General features: G+C 38.5%; 1 protein-coding gene across 2 annotated transcripts in view; it reads left to right on the forward strand.

Moving 5' to 3' along the window:
- Positions 1-12861, forward strand: part of anxa11a (annexin A11a) — a 92629-nt gene that overhangs the window by 61252 nt on the left and 18516 nt on the right. For both annotated transcript variants that reach the window (XM_039772981.1, XM_039772991.1), the window contains 4 exons: positions 2960-3047; positions 3207-3301; positions 5001-5114; positions 7017-7107. In XM_039772981.1, coding sequence (XP_039628915.1) covers positions 2960-3047; positions 3207-3301; positions 5001-5114; positions 7017-7107 — 388 coding nt within the window. The remainder of the gene's footprint in view (positions 1-2959; positions 3048-3206; positions 3302-5000; positions 5115-7016; positions 7108-12861) is intronic.

The following is a 12861-nucleotide window of genomic DNA, read 5'->3' on the forward strand; positions in this document are numbered from 1 at the left end:
GCTCTCCTAGAGTAACTGCTTGTCTCCTAGAATCTCCTCCATGCCCTTGAGACTGTGCAGGGAGACACAGCAAACCTTCTGGCAATGACACGTATTGATGTGCCATCCTGGAGAAGTTGGACTACCTGTGCAACCTCTGTAGGGTCCAGGTATCACCTCGTGCTACCAGTAGTGACACTGACTGTAGCCAAATGCAAAACTAGTGAAGAAACAGTCAGAAAAGATGAGGAGGGAAAAATGTCAGTGGCCTCCACCTGTTAAACCATTCCTGTTTTGGGGGTCATCTCATTGTTGCCCCTCTAGTGCATCTGTTGTTAATTTCATTAACACCACAGCAGCTGAAACTGATTAACAACCCCCTCTGCTACTTAACTGACCAGATTAATATCCCATAAGTTTCATTGACTTTATGGTATACTCTGATTAAAAAGTGTTCCTTTAATTCTTTTCCCAATTTAGTCACGATTATTTCATGCCTGACTATTTTAATCCCTGCTACTTGTGGTTGCACATCCTGTTCTGGGCTCCAGTGCAGGTCTTACCTCATCTGCTCATGTCTGTCCGCCTGTGAATGTCACCCTGATGTCTCTGCATTAACACAATTAAAATTAATAACAATCAAATTAAAATAACCAATGAAACATATGCATTGAAAATAATCATGTTTTATATTAGTGTGACCATCACAATAAAAAAGAAATACATTAAACATTACAAACTAAAGTGCACATAGTCTTTAAACAAAAAAAGTGCATTTAACTTTGGTGTGTCTTAAAGTCCAAAAGTTTAAATAAAGCTTAAATACAAATAAAATAAAACAATAATGTACAGTTTATTAAAAATTCAGTGCATATATTCCTGATTGCAGTGCAGGAATGTGAGCATTTCGATATGCTCTGATGTGAGGCTGGCTCTCTGAGACAGTGTTCCTAGCTGCTGAGAAGAGATGCTCAGAGGGAGTAGAGGTAGCAGGGATACACAAGAATGATTTTGCAGACAGAGAAAGATGTTTTACTCATCCTCACACTCTGAAGAAAAAGTGTTGTAGTTTATCACATCACGTACTATATTATGCCAAAATAAAAAAATAATGGAGTAACGACGTACATTCATTAAACCCCTCAACTGTCTATATTTGCTTCACAGAGCAGTTTGGCAGCACACTGGAGCTGATCAGTCAGTGCTGTACATTCATTGAGCCGCCAGCTGAGGAGCACTGCCAGCCCCGGCAGAACTGCAGCAGCACTGTCTCTGGTATTGAGTCGCTGCACTAGATGAACCTGCAATCATCAGGGTTTACCTCTGTGTGTTTGTGTGCAGACAGTTCAATCACAGTTGGCTCGGTGATTTACTGAATTTCATCAATAACTTCAGTTGCACCTTGAACATATAATAATAGATTGTTGCAGTAGTTTTTTTTTTAATAGTTTTTACAGTTCATTTGCAGTATGTAAAATGATCAGTGTTGCAGTAATTGTGATGCTCTTTGCATGGAAAAAAAAATGTGTTCCATTAAAATTTCACATATTCTTTGTGAATTGTGACGTTTACTTCAAATTTTCAGCCAAAAAATATTTGGTGTCCAGGGGTGCATTAACCCCCAAGTATGTGTCGGTTTAAGGGTTAACTATCATTGTCTAAACCTTGATATACGCATTATAGTACAAACTTCAACATTAAAAGATGCTCGCTAAAACTTACCTCTTGAGAGGGCGGCTGCTCCAAGATGCTTGTTTCAGAAACAAAGCTGTTTTGAAAACAAAGCTCCGCTTTGCATAATCTGCATGCAACAATTTCTTTTTCAGTGAAGTGCTCCTATACTTTAGAAAATTTCTGTCTCGGTTTTCTCCATCTCATTCCCCCTCCTCTATCCGATTCGCCATTGCAACCATGTTTATTTTCCTCCACATTCTTCTTCTTTGGTAGGACTGTGTGCAGTCTTGAAAAAAAATATTTTTCATTCTTTTTCTCTGTAGTTTAGCATTTGTTTGCTGAGTGGTTTATGTGCTTCGTTTCTCTACCCTAGCAGCCCGCTTCTTCTCTTCTTTCGTCGGCATCTTTTCGCATTAAAACTGATTAAGTCAGCGTTTGTGTTACAATTAATTAATACACTTTTTAAAATTTTTCACTTAAGCTGGCACTGAAGTCTTCAATCTGCCTCAAGAATGATTTAAGATATGAAGAGGTAGGGGAAGTGACAGCGAAGGTGGCTGCTTGCCGAGAGTTGATTCTACAATAAAATAAAAATAAAAAGAGGAATAACCTTGTAGGTCAATCATCACCCCGAAAGCGGATAGTAGACATCACGTAGTATATGTGTACCAAATTTCAGATCAATAGGTGAAACAGGTGATACTGTATATATAATGTTTTAAATTTGGTGCTGCTGTAAAGTAGAGGTCTGCATTCCTGCGGCAATCCTGTAGGATGTGATTCAGGTTTTTTGCAGAGCAGCTTTATTAATATGGTTAGAAGTTAGCAGTCAGTATAGATGGAAACAGTTTATTTTCTTTTCAAGAAACAATCATCAATATTCTAATCGGTACTGTTTCATGGAAAAATACAGTATATGTAGTCTGTTAAGTAGACAAAGAGAGTCTGTGCATGTCAATGATGTAGTGGCATCTTATTTTTTAAAACTGAGTTGAATGAACAAATTATTACAGGCATTGTGTTGCATATACATAGCAGCTTGTAAAGACACAGGCACAACAGTGAATACCTGTAGAAGTATTGTTTTCTTTTTATTAGCCCTTGTAGAATCTTCTGTTTTAAAAATTCACTTGGGCTATGTACCCGAGTCATGTGCCTTTTAGAAGGGAATATAGTCAGAAACAGTGTAGAACTGTTGTGGGAGTAGGAGAACGTGATGGGAATGAACTGAAGTGGGATTAAGTGGGATAAAAAAAATCATTCTTTTTGTGTAACAGCTGATCAAGTTTCCTTTTTTTCTTTATAGCCTGTAAATCGTGGAACTATACATGATTTTCCAGGAGCTGATCCCCTTAAAGACGCTGAAGTCCTTAGAAAAGCCATGAAGGGTTTTGGTAAGTTATGTTTTTGTGTATTTTCTCGGTATTCTTTGAATAATTTTGTACTGCTGTATGAGTAATGTCATATTAATATTAATCTCTTGTTTTGATTTCATATTTCATGACATTATTAAAGGATAATTTTGATGTATTGTTTAATATTCTGTGTTATAGGCACTGATGAACAAGCCATTATTGATCTTCTTTCCAGTCGATCTAACAAGCAACGAGTGCCAGTAGTTTTATCCTACAAGACAGCATATGGGAAGGTAAAATGGAATTAATAGTTGAAAAGACTATATCTAAAAGTAACAATGTTACCAAAATGGGTGCTGAAAGTCTGTTGCCCTGTAAACACGTGTTTAGTGGGTGAGATCAAAATAGCTATAACTGCCTTCTGAGTAAGAAACATTATGAGGTTTTGGTAGGTGTTGCCCTTTCCAGATTTTCTCTCTCTTAACCAAAAGTGCATTATTTTTGAGAAATCAATGCCTCATTTAGCATAGAAGCTGCCATGTATGTTTTAGAAATTAATTTTTAGTGGCACGTTTCAGTAGAAGGAAGGTAATAAAAGTATGAGTTATAAAGATTATAATGGTACTTACTGTATATTAAATATTGTTTATCTTTGCACAACACAGTACAAAGTATTGAGGATGCTTTAATAGAGTATAGGGTTAGATGGGTCCTTCAGCCAACTGTTGTATATACTTTGCACTTCCAGTTTACTGTCCAGAAAAGTACATTTTAAAAATGTAATTATAAAAAGTCTTTTTATCTGTAAGTTACTATTGTGAAGGTCTTTTCTCTTACATTTAACAGAGTACTAAAAATATTTATTAATATGGCAATATTTTGAAGGCACATATGAAAGCCAGTGCAGGATCAAATTCAAATTTATTTCCTATGCAAGTTTTATATTTCAGTCTTGCTTATCTGGAGTCATGTGACAGGAGGATGGGTTCATGTGATTGAGAGGAGACAATACCTTGCTTACAGTGCACTGTAAAGAAAAGGGCCTGAAAGTAGAAGTGAAGTATCTCACAATTTTGAGAGTTTTAGCCAGGGGTCCTCAATCGTGGTCCTCGAGGGCCGCAGTGGCTGCAGGTTTTTTCCCCAACCCAGTTGCTTAATAAGAAGCACTTATTGCCCAAGTAACACTTCTGCTTCGCTTTAGTTGTCTCGCTCATTAAGATTTTGAACCCTTATTGCTTATTTTAGTCTTAAACAGCTGTACTCTTGGTTTTTAATTGCTCCTAATTAGCAGTAACATGCAAATGACAAAAGAGACCAGCATTTCTCCATTTACCTTGTTTTCATTTACACCAGTGTGTATTTATCATGCACTATTGGGTTTAATTAAATACTTGGAAGGAAAGTGAAGAGAATAAAGTGAAGGACTGAGAATTACTCATCCATTTTAGCCTTCAAATCATTTGGATGATGTCCTTAGAAAGGGGAAGAAAATCTAGGCTATGAGAATTACCTGACATGGCAGAGTTAAAGCACTAACATGCCATAAAATCAAATTATTGGCAAGAATTGCTTTCTAATTAAGCAACCGGGTTAGAACAAAAACTTGCAGCCACTGCGGCCCTCCAGGACTGAGGACCCCGGTTTTAGGAGAGTGAATTTAAAGTGACAGTACTGGGAACAGGTGAAAATTTGTCAGATGGAAAAAGATACAGGGAGAGAATCAAGGCATGAGAAAAAATCTCTTTTAAAATTATGTAAATTGTTTATAAAAAAAAAAAAGATCTTTCTAAAGTATGAGTCTGCAGGAGTTAAAAGGGGAACAAAATGTTAAAAAGACGAGTTGTTTAATTCCCCTGTGAAGTGCCTAGGATATATTGTTTCAGTTTAGAAATCTTAGAAAAATTTTTCTCATTTCTACACCCAATATGCAATTTGCATCTCTTTCAGAGATGTACTTGGCAAATAGATATTAATTATAATTTTCTTCCCCAGGATTTAATCAAGGACCTAAAATCTGAACTTTCAGGGAACTTCGAAAAAGTTGTCCTGGCTATGTTGAAAACTCCAATAATGTTTGATGTACATGAAATCAAGGATGCTATTAAGGTATGCATATTGTTATTTGCTCCTAGTATGTCTGTGTCTTTTTTTGTTCTCCTTACATGTCTAGAATATATGTGTTGTCGTGTTTAATTGATTCTTTTAATTAATAAATGATTCCTTAACTGTTAAGGCTTTAATTTTAAAATATTACTTAAATGTGACTAAAATTTAAAAAATGGCCTTTGTAGCAATATTATTGCTGACCTGTTAAACAGGTGCTATTTCCTGGCTGTATTTATAATCACCATTGTTTTAATGGCGATTTTCTAGATTTACCTAAGTTACTTAGTTCAAACATATTTTTCCTGCCACTCTCCACGGTCCTGGGTATACTTGGGATGAGATCTATTGCTTTCACATCATCTAACACTACCTCCAACCACATCCTCTTTGGCTTCTCAATGTGACTCATTCCCTCCACCTCCATCCAAATGTAACTCTTTATCCAGTCAGTCCCTGCCCTTTGCAGCACATGCCCAAGTCACAATTGTCTGTTTCCCTTCAGCACACCAAGTTGTTCTCTTAATTCCACGTTCATTGGTGACACTCCTGTAATGGAAGGATTTTTCTCTGTAAAAAGCAAAGGTGAAATAAAGAGAGGAAGGGAATCAGGAGTGCAGATGGGTGTTGGTCGCTCCAGCGCAAAGCCAGCTGCAAAGACTAATGTTTTGGAAAAAACAGCCGGGAATGTTCTAAAGATACAGCCAAGGCTATGTAAGGAGTTATTTTTCACTTCAAGAGGCTTTTTTCACATGTAAGCATATTACTGTGTCTTCTAGTACCGTGCACTTGCTTCAGTCAGGGCCAAGTAGAAGAAAAACAATACCGTGTCCCGTGGAAGGGTGTGTACTGAAACTGAACTTCTGTATACATTGCTTGCGCGTAAGCCGCTTTTGGGGCAAGGACACTCAATTAGTATATAAGGGAAGGTTCCGCCCTCAGTTTCTTTGCAAGCTGAACCGTGGGGAATGCGCACACCGCCCAGTACCTTTGACTAGGCTAACGAGTTGATCCTCTGACGAGACTGACATGCTGGCTCCCTCAATCTACTGGTCTAGAGATGATGGCTCTGGGTCTTTTGATAAGCACAAGTTTGTGTCTTTTGATATTGCTGTAAGCATAAGTTTGTGTCTTTTGATATTACTAAAAGCATATACTTGTTTCTATAATCTATCGCTACTGCATTATACTGCATTATATGTATTTAAATGTTATAATTGAATAAGTACATTTTATTGAAGTATCGGACCTCTTCTCTCTGATTTTTGCCCACTTATTCTAAAGAACCCCTTGAACCATTTTCCCAAATCAAAACAACTCCACACCTCTGTATCTTTTTTCTGTTCTTTCTAGTTTTGTGCCATGTTCCAAATATATACAAAATATTTATTCAAGCAAATTAAAAAAGAAGGTGTTTAAGAGTCTTGCATAAGATTACACAGTAGCAATAAAACACTTCTGGTATCTTACTCACCACCCCCACACCCCCCCATTCTTCCATCAAGTTAATTTCCTGTACAGCCCCTTAATTGTACATGTTGCCTATGCAACATGATGGTTAAACTCAGTAGTGAATAGAAATACATGTAGTGGAAGTGAATAATGTAACACAGTGTATTTATGTTCTATAGTTAGCTGTGTTGTATGTATTACTGAGTATACACAACTTTAAAGTAACATTACATTTTTGTTCTGACAGTCTCCAGACTAAGAGAAACTCAAAGAGATATAGATTTGTACTTTCCCCTGTTCAGCAATTATCAGTGACAGAACTCTGACAGTCAGTGGTAGACGATATTAAAACTGCCTATTTTTAATGTCCCATCCAGGCTTGTTGCCCAGTCCTGGGATATGTTTGCTTTTAGAATGCCTATAATTTCATTTAATGGACCTTTTGCATTATAGGGTGCTGGCACAGATGAAGAGTGCTTGATTGAAATTCTGTCTTCTCGAAGCAATGAAGAAATCCATGAAATCAGTAAGACCTACAAAGCAGGTCAGGTTTACTATATTCATTCAATCGTCTCTTCAAACCTTTTTGTCTTAAATGGGTTAGGACAGTATTAATCTCAAAAAGAAGCCAACACAGACAAGGAATGATTCTGTCCAGTAAGCATGTTCATTCATGTGGGCTCAATTTAATGTTTCAAGTCAACGTTGCCTGGATGTTCTAAAGGACGTGGCTGGAACCAGGTTTACTTGGAGAAAAGCTGTGCATTTACAGGAAGAATGTACATATATCACTCATCATATAGCACAGGACTGTGATGTTTTGAAATCGCAGAACTGAGAACTTTCTGACCATTAATTTATGATGTTTCCAGAAAATACTTGTTTAGACTAATACACTTTGATTGCATTTGCTTGTTGTAGTTTATAATATACAGTTCATCAGACCTTAAAGGTTTCTGCTCTAATACTCCTTTAATGATGAAATGACATTTACAATATATACACTTTAAAACACAATTTTAATCATACATTTCCTGAAGTGTTTAATTTTGAAGGAAAGAATGGACTACTTTATTGAAGACTGGAGTAAGTACAGTACATTGTTGCAGTTAAATGTACCCTTTCTAGCTGCATACATTTTCATCTGTCAAACATATATGAAATAACCATAATATTTTTTGAAGTATTTGGTTATAGAATTCTAACTTCTTTTTTTAGCTTCATTTTCTGAAGTGGCTGTGCTCCAAAATATTTGTGTGGAGCTAAAGTCCCTCCCTCCCAGTAGCCTCTGGTGTCCAGCAGAAGGCAGTCCTGTTTTGATGCCAGTACATTAATTTAGACTTGTCAATTGATGTAAGTGCATGTGTTTTGACTATGCATCTGCTCCGTGTGTGAGAGTGAAAATGTAATCTTCACAGAATATATCCCAGTGCACTTTTTGCGTGGCTTTTCTTCGTGATGCTATAGAGGAATTTATTTATTTAGATCTGTAGCAGGCATACAGTAAATAACCACGAATAGATGGTAACAGATTTGTGAAATGCCAATGGCTTATGATTTTTAATGGACCTGTTGCCATATTTCTTCATATGTTAGTGTCCTGCTATTTAGCCAATCATACATTAAAGATTTTTTTTTTCTACACATTAGGAAGTTTTTCGATGTACAAATAATCAGCTTCATATGCAAAGAACCTGTCCCAAAATGAAATGGTGCTTTGTCAAGCAATAGTTCTAGAAATAACCCCACAACCCATTAAAAAATAATAAAATGCCATTAAAACCAGTGTTTTAAGATTGTGGCACATTTGCGTTGGGTCACTGACCAGCCTTTGACACTACCATAGCATAAAAGTTTGTCCTGTTTTATAGGGCTGGGCCATATTATACCTTTCACGGTAATACGGGTACAATGTTAGGCAATGATAAGAAAATGAAATATCACGATAGAATATGGGTAAAACGCACATGCGTAATGCCTTTGTTTTCATACGCACATGGCGGAAAAAGCATGGCGGCGGATTGTTGAATGAAACAGATGAACCAGAATTGGTTTGTAAAAATGGTGCAACTTCAGTGGTGTGGAACTAGTTTGGTTTTCGCCTGTCAGATACCCAACAAAGCATAATTTTTTGTAGAACATGCAAGCGGGCCGTCGTGGCGAAGGGAGGAAACACCACAAACCTATTTTTATAATTTGAAGCAGAAGCACTTGTTGGAGTACAACAAAGCTGTTAAAGCACGTGAAGAGGCGTCCGCTTCAGCTAGCGTGGTGGTGAGAACAAAGAAGCTGACTCAACTAACAATCGGCGTAGCTTTAATAGCTGCACGCCTTGTGACAAAAGTAGCAAACGCTGGGGGGAACTAACTAATGCAGTGACGCATTGTTTAGCCAGGGATATGATGCCCATTCAGAGCATGGAAAGAGAAGGTTTCACAAAGATGCTTAAAAAGTTCGATCCACGCTACAAGCTGCCCACCAAGAAATACTTCTCTAAAGTCACCTAATCGCCTTGCCTGCTTTATATGAAGAGGTCCGTACTGAGGTGTCAAATGCATTATCTTCGGTGGAGTTTTTTGCGTCCACCACGGACATGTAGTCAAGCCGAACATCAGACCCCTATATGAGCCTCACAATACACTACGTGTAAAAAAAACAAGTGTGTGTGACGACCGACAACGGGGCCAACGTTGTGAAAGCTGTTGCACTCAACAACTGGACCAGACTTTCATGCTTCGGACATCGCCTGCACATTGCAGTAGGTAAGTTAATTAGTGTTCAGTGTTCTCCCTAGCGTCTTTTAGCCGGGCACTCCGCCCGGCTAATTTAGTTCAGCACCGCTGATCTGCAGAGATGGCAAGGGACGAGCGGGCGGGTAGGCAAATACTGCTACAACTAATAGCGGGTGTCGAGTAGTGGTGGGCGGATCGATCCAAGTATCGATAATATCGATAATAATGTTGGTATTGATATTGATCAATACCATTGAATGGCATCGATAGTTTAGTTTAATTTCAATTTCTCTCCTGAATGCACTGCGGCTGTCTAGGTAAGCGTTGCTGCTCTCACGTCTATCACAGCGCGGAGCAGGCTTTGCTCCTCCTTTGTCTTGTGTTTTGATGATGTACCGTCACGTGACTCAGCAGCGCCAGGCAAGCAAACAGGCTCACGTGCACGCACACACACAATACAGAGCGTAAGAAATTATGGCAGAGAGAAAGAGAAGTGGTGTGTGGCTTTATTTTCAAGGCGAAGACCAATCAACGGCAAGTTGTATTATTTGTAAAAAGTCTGTCAAATACAGTGGTAATACAACTAATTTATACAAGCATATGAGAAATCATTCAAAAGAAAATGCAGAGCTACAGAAACGGAGAGAGGAGGTGATAAATCCAACACAAACTGGTCCCGACAGAAGCAAACCCCCAACCCCGAGGCAGCGGACATTGGCAGAGGCCTTTCAATTTGGCAGAGAATATCCAGGTAGATTATAGTGGTGAAAGTAATATTTTAGTCATCGTCAGCATTAGTTAATTTTAAATTTTCAAAGTGCAAGTGGCTAAAACTCAAAGTATAAATTATGCTAAGACCTTTATATTATGGATGCTAGTGCTAGCATCATGGTCAAATAGGTAAATAGTTTGGGTTTAAATGACCATTTTTCAAAGTCACCGTGAACAGAACCACGGTTTTAATTCATTATATTTTCTGTGATTACTGAATCAAAATTAATGTGTTTTTTGTATTATCCCATAGATAGAGAGATACTTTATTAATCCCAAGGGGAAATTCACAAAAGTAGTAAAAAGTGTCCAGAGAATGAGTCCACATAAAAGAAAGTGGTAGCAGTAAACAGTGAAATAGAGAAAAATAGAGAAAAAAGGTAGAAAGATAAAGTCATACACGGAGCTGCTGGAAAGGCTGCTACTCGTGTCGGTGCCTGAGTCATATGTCAATTGCCACATGTTATAAAAGTGAATACATTTACTGGAATTGAAACAAATATACTGAATATAATACAGCTCAGATTTGATTGAATATAATTACCCTTTTGTGCTAACTGTGACGAGTACTATACTTAAACTACAAGATGTGCTACACACTTAATTATTTTATTATTTCACTTAGCTGATTCCCCAAGAGCAATGGATATTACGAGGGGCCTTGCAGAAATGATAGTGAAGGACCTGCAACCTCTTTCCATAGTGGAAGATGACGGCTTTAGAAATTTTGTGAGGACACTTGACCCGCGATACAATATTCCAAGTAGAAAATCTTTAATGGAGGGGGAACTAAAAGCTCTTTATGAAGAATGCTGCTCTAAGGTCAGAAAGGAATTAAGTGGTGTGGACAACGTTGTGCTTACAACTGACATGTGGACATCAAGAGCCACAGAGGCATATTTAACAGTCTCATGCCACATCATAGATGAAAACTGGCAAATGCTGGCATATGTGTTAGAAACGTGTTGTGTTCCTGGACAACACACTGCAGACAATATTTGTTCACAGTTAACCAGAATCGTGGAAGAATGGGGCATAACAGACAAGATTCTGGCTGTTGTAACCGATAATTGTGCCAACATGGTTGCTGCTGTGCGCAAAGCAGGTTGGGCACACTACCCATGTTTTGCACACACTTTGAATTTTGTGGTGAAAGACTCTTTCAAGGCTCACCCTGGCTTGTTTGAGATTCAGCAAAAAGCCAGTGCTATTGTTGCTTTCTTTCACCACAGCACTAAAGCTGCAGACAAGCTCAAAGAAATTCAGAAGCTGCAGAAGTTCCCTGAACACAAACTAATTCAAGCAGTTGAGACAAGGTGGAACTCTGTATTCTACATGTGGGAGAGATTGTCTGAGCAAAAGGAGGCAGTGACTACTGTTCTCTGTCTCCTTGGAAAGAACTCACTTTGCTTAAGTGAGCAAGAATGGTCTGTCATCCGTCTCTCCATCAATGCACTGAGACCATTTGAGGAAGCAACCAGGGAGATATCAACTGAAAAACATGTTTCACTTTCAAAGGTGATTCCACTGGTGTCACTGCTTTACAAAACCACTGCAACTTCAGAGTGCAAAGGTAGCAAGCTAGTTGCTGAGCTGTCAGTGCAGTGTCACCGTCGCTTCAAGTCCATTGAAACATTTTATGGTCTTGCTGTCAGCACCTACCTGGACATTAGATTTAAAAACCTGGGATTCCGTGATTCTGCAAATGTTGAACCAGTAAAAGCTCGACTTGTCACCGAAATGCAGTCAGTGAGTCAGACCTCAGCACCTTCATCTGCACCAGGCTCAAGCTTTGCCAGCAGCTCTGCCCCAGCTCCTGCAACTACTTCAAGCTCATCTGCAGGGGCTGCTGCATCCCCACCTGCAGCAAAAGGTGGAATATGGACAGAATTCAACGCTGAAGTCCTTGCATCTCAGCAGCATCGGACAACTGGCACTGAAGTCCTAATTGAAATGCGCAGGTACTCAGAAGAGAGGCCAATTCCTCGGGATCAGGATCCACTATGTTGGTGGAAAAAAAATTCATCAACATTCCCCTCTTTGAGCAAACTTGCCAAGAAGCACCTGGGAGTGGTTGCAACCTCAGTGCCAGCAGAGAGGATTTTTTCAAAGGCAGGACAGTTAATAAGTACCAGGCGAAGTGCAATAAAATCAAAAAGTGTGAATATGATACTGTTCCTGAACAAAAATCTTTAATCTGTTCTGCACAGGGGAGTGGGGGGATATTTCTTTGAGCATGTTTACACTTTATTGTATTTTTTATTGTACTTTATTGTATTCCCACTAATTATGTTTTATTTTTCATTTTTTTCAAAGGCGGTTCTCTAATTTTGTGCACTTTATTTAAGAAAATACATTTTGTGTTACTTGTGTTTTATAATAAAGTATTTATTTACTTTGCCTAAATTCTGTCCTGGGTTTTAACTAATTAATAAAAAAATCACAAAACACTTAAAAGTTAATAAAAATTAATTCAGCTTTAGCAATTTGATGATGCGTCCACCTTAATTATTAAAAAGTATCGATAATGGTATTGGTATCGGAGATACTGGCCCTGTATTTACTTGGTATCGGATCGATACTAAATCTTGTAGTATCGCACATCACTAGTGTCGAGGCAGAGCAGAGTTCACAAGCAAAGACTATAGAGAGGTGGGGTTTCGAGAGCGGGCTGTACATGGTAATAGCGGGGGTGTAGCCGCTTAATACAGTTGCAAGGAGTATGGAGAGGAGGGCGGGCGAAAGGGGGCTGTACATGCTAATAACGGGAGCTAAGCGGAAGTTTACAAGCAAAG

The sequence above is a fragment of the Polypterus senegalus genome, chromosome 1 (genome assembly GCF_016835505.1).
Source record: "Polypterus senegalus isolate Bchr_013 chromosome 1, ASM1683550v1, whole genome shotgun sequence".
NCBI lineage: Eukaryota > Metazoa > Chordata > Cladistia > Polypteriformes > Polypteridae > Polypterus > Polypterus senegalus.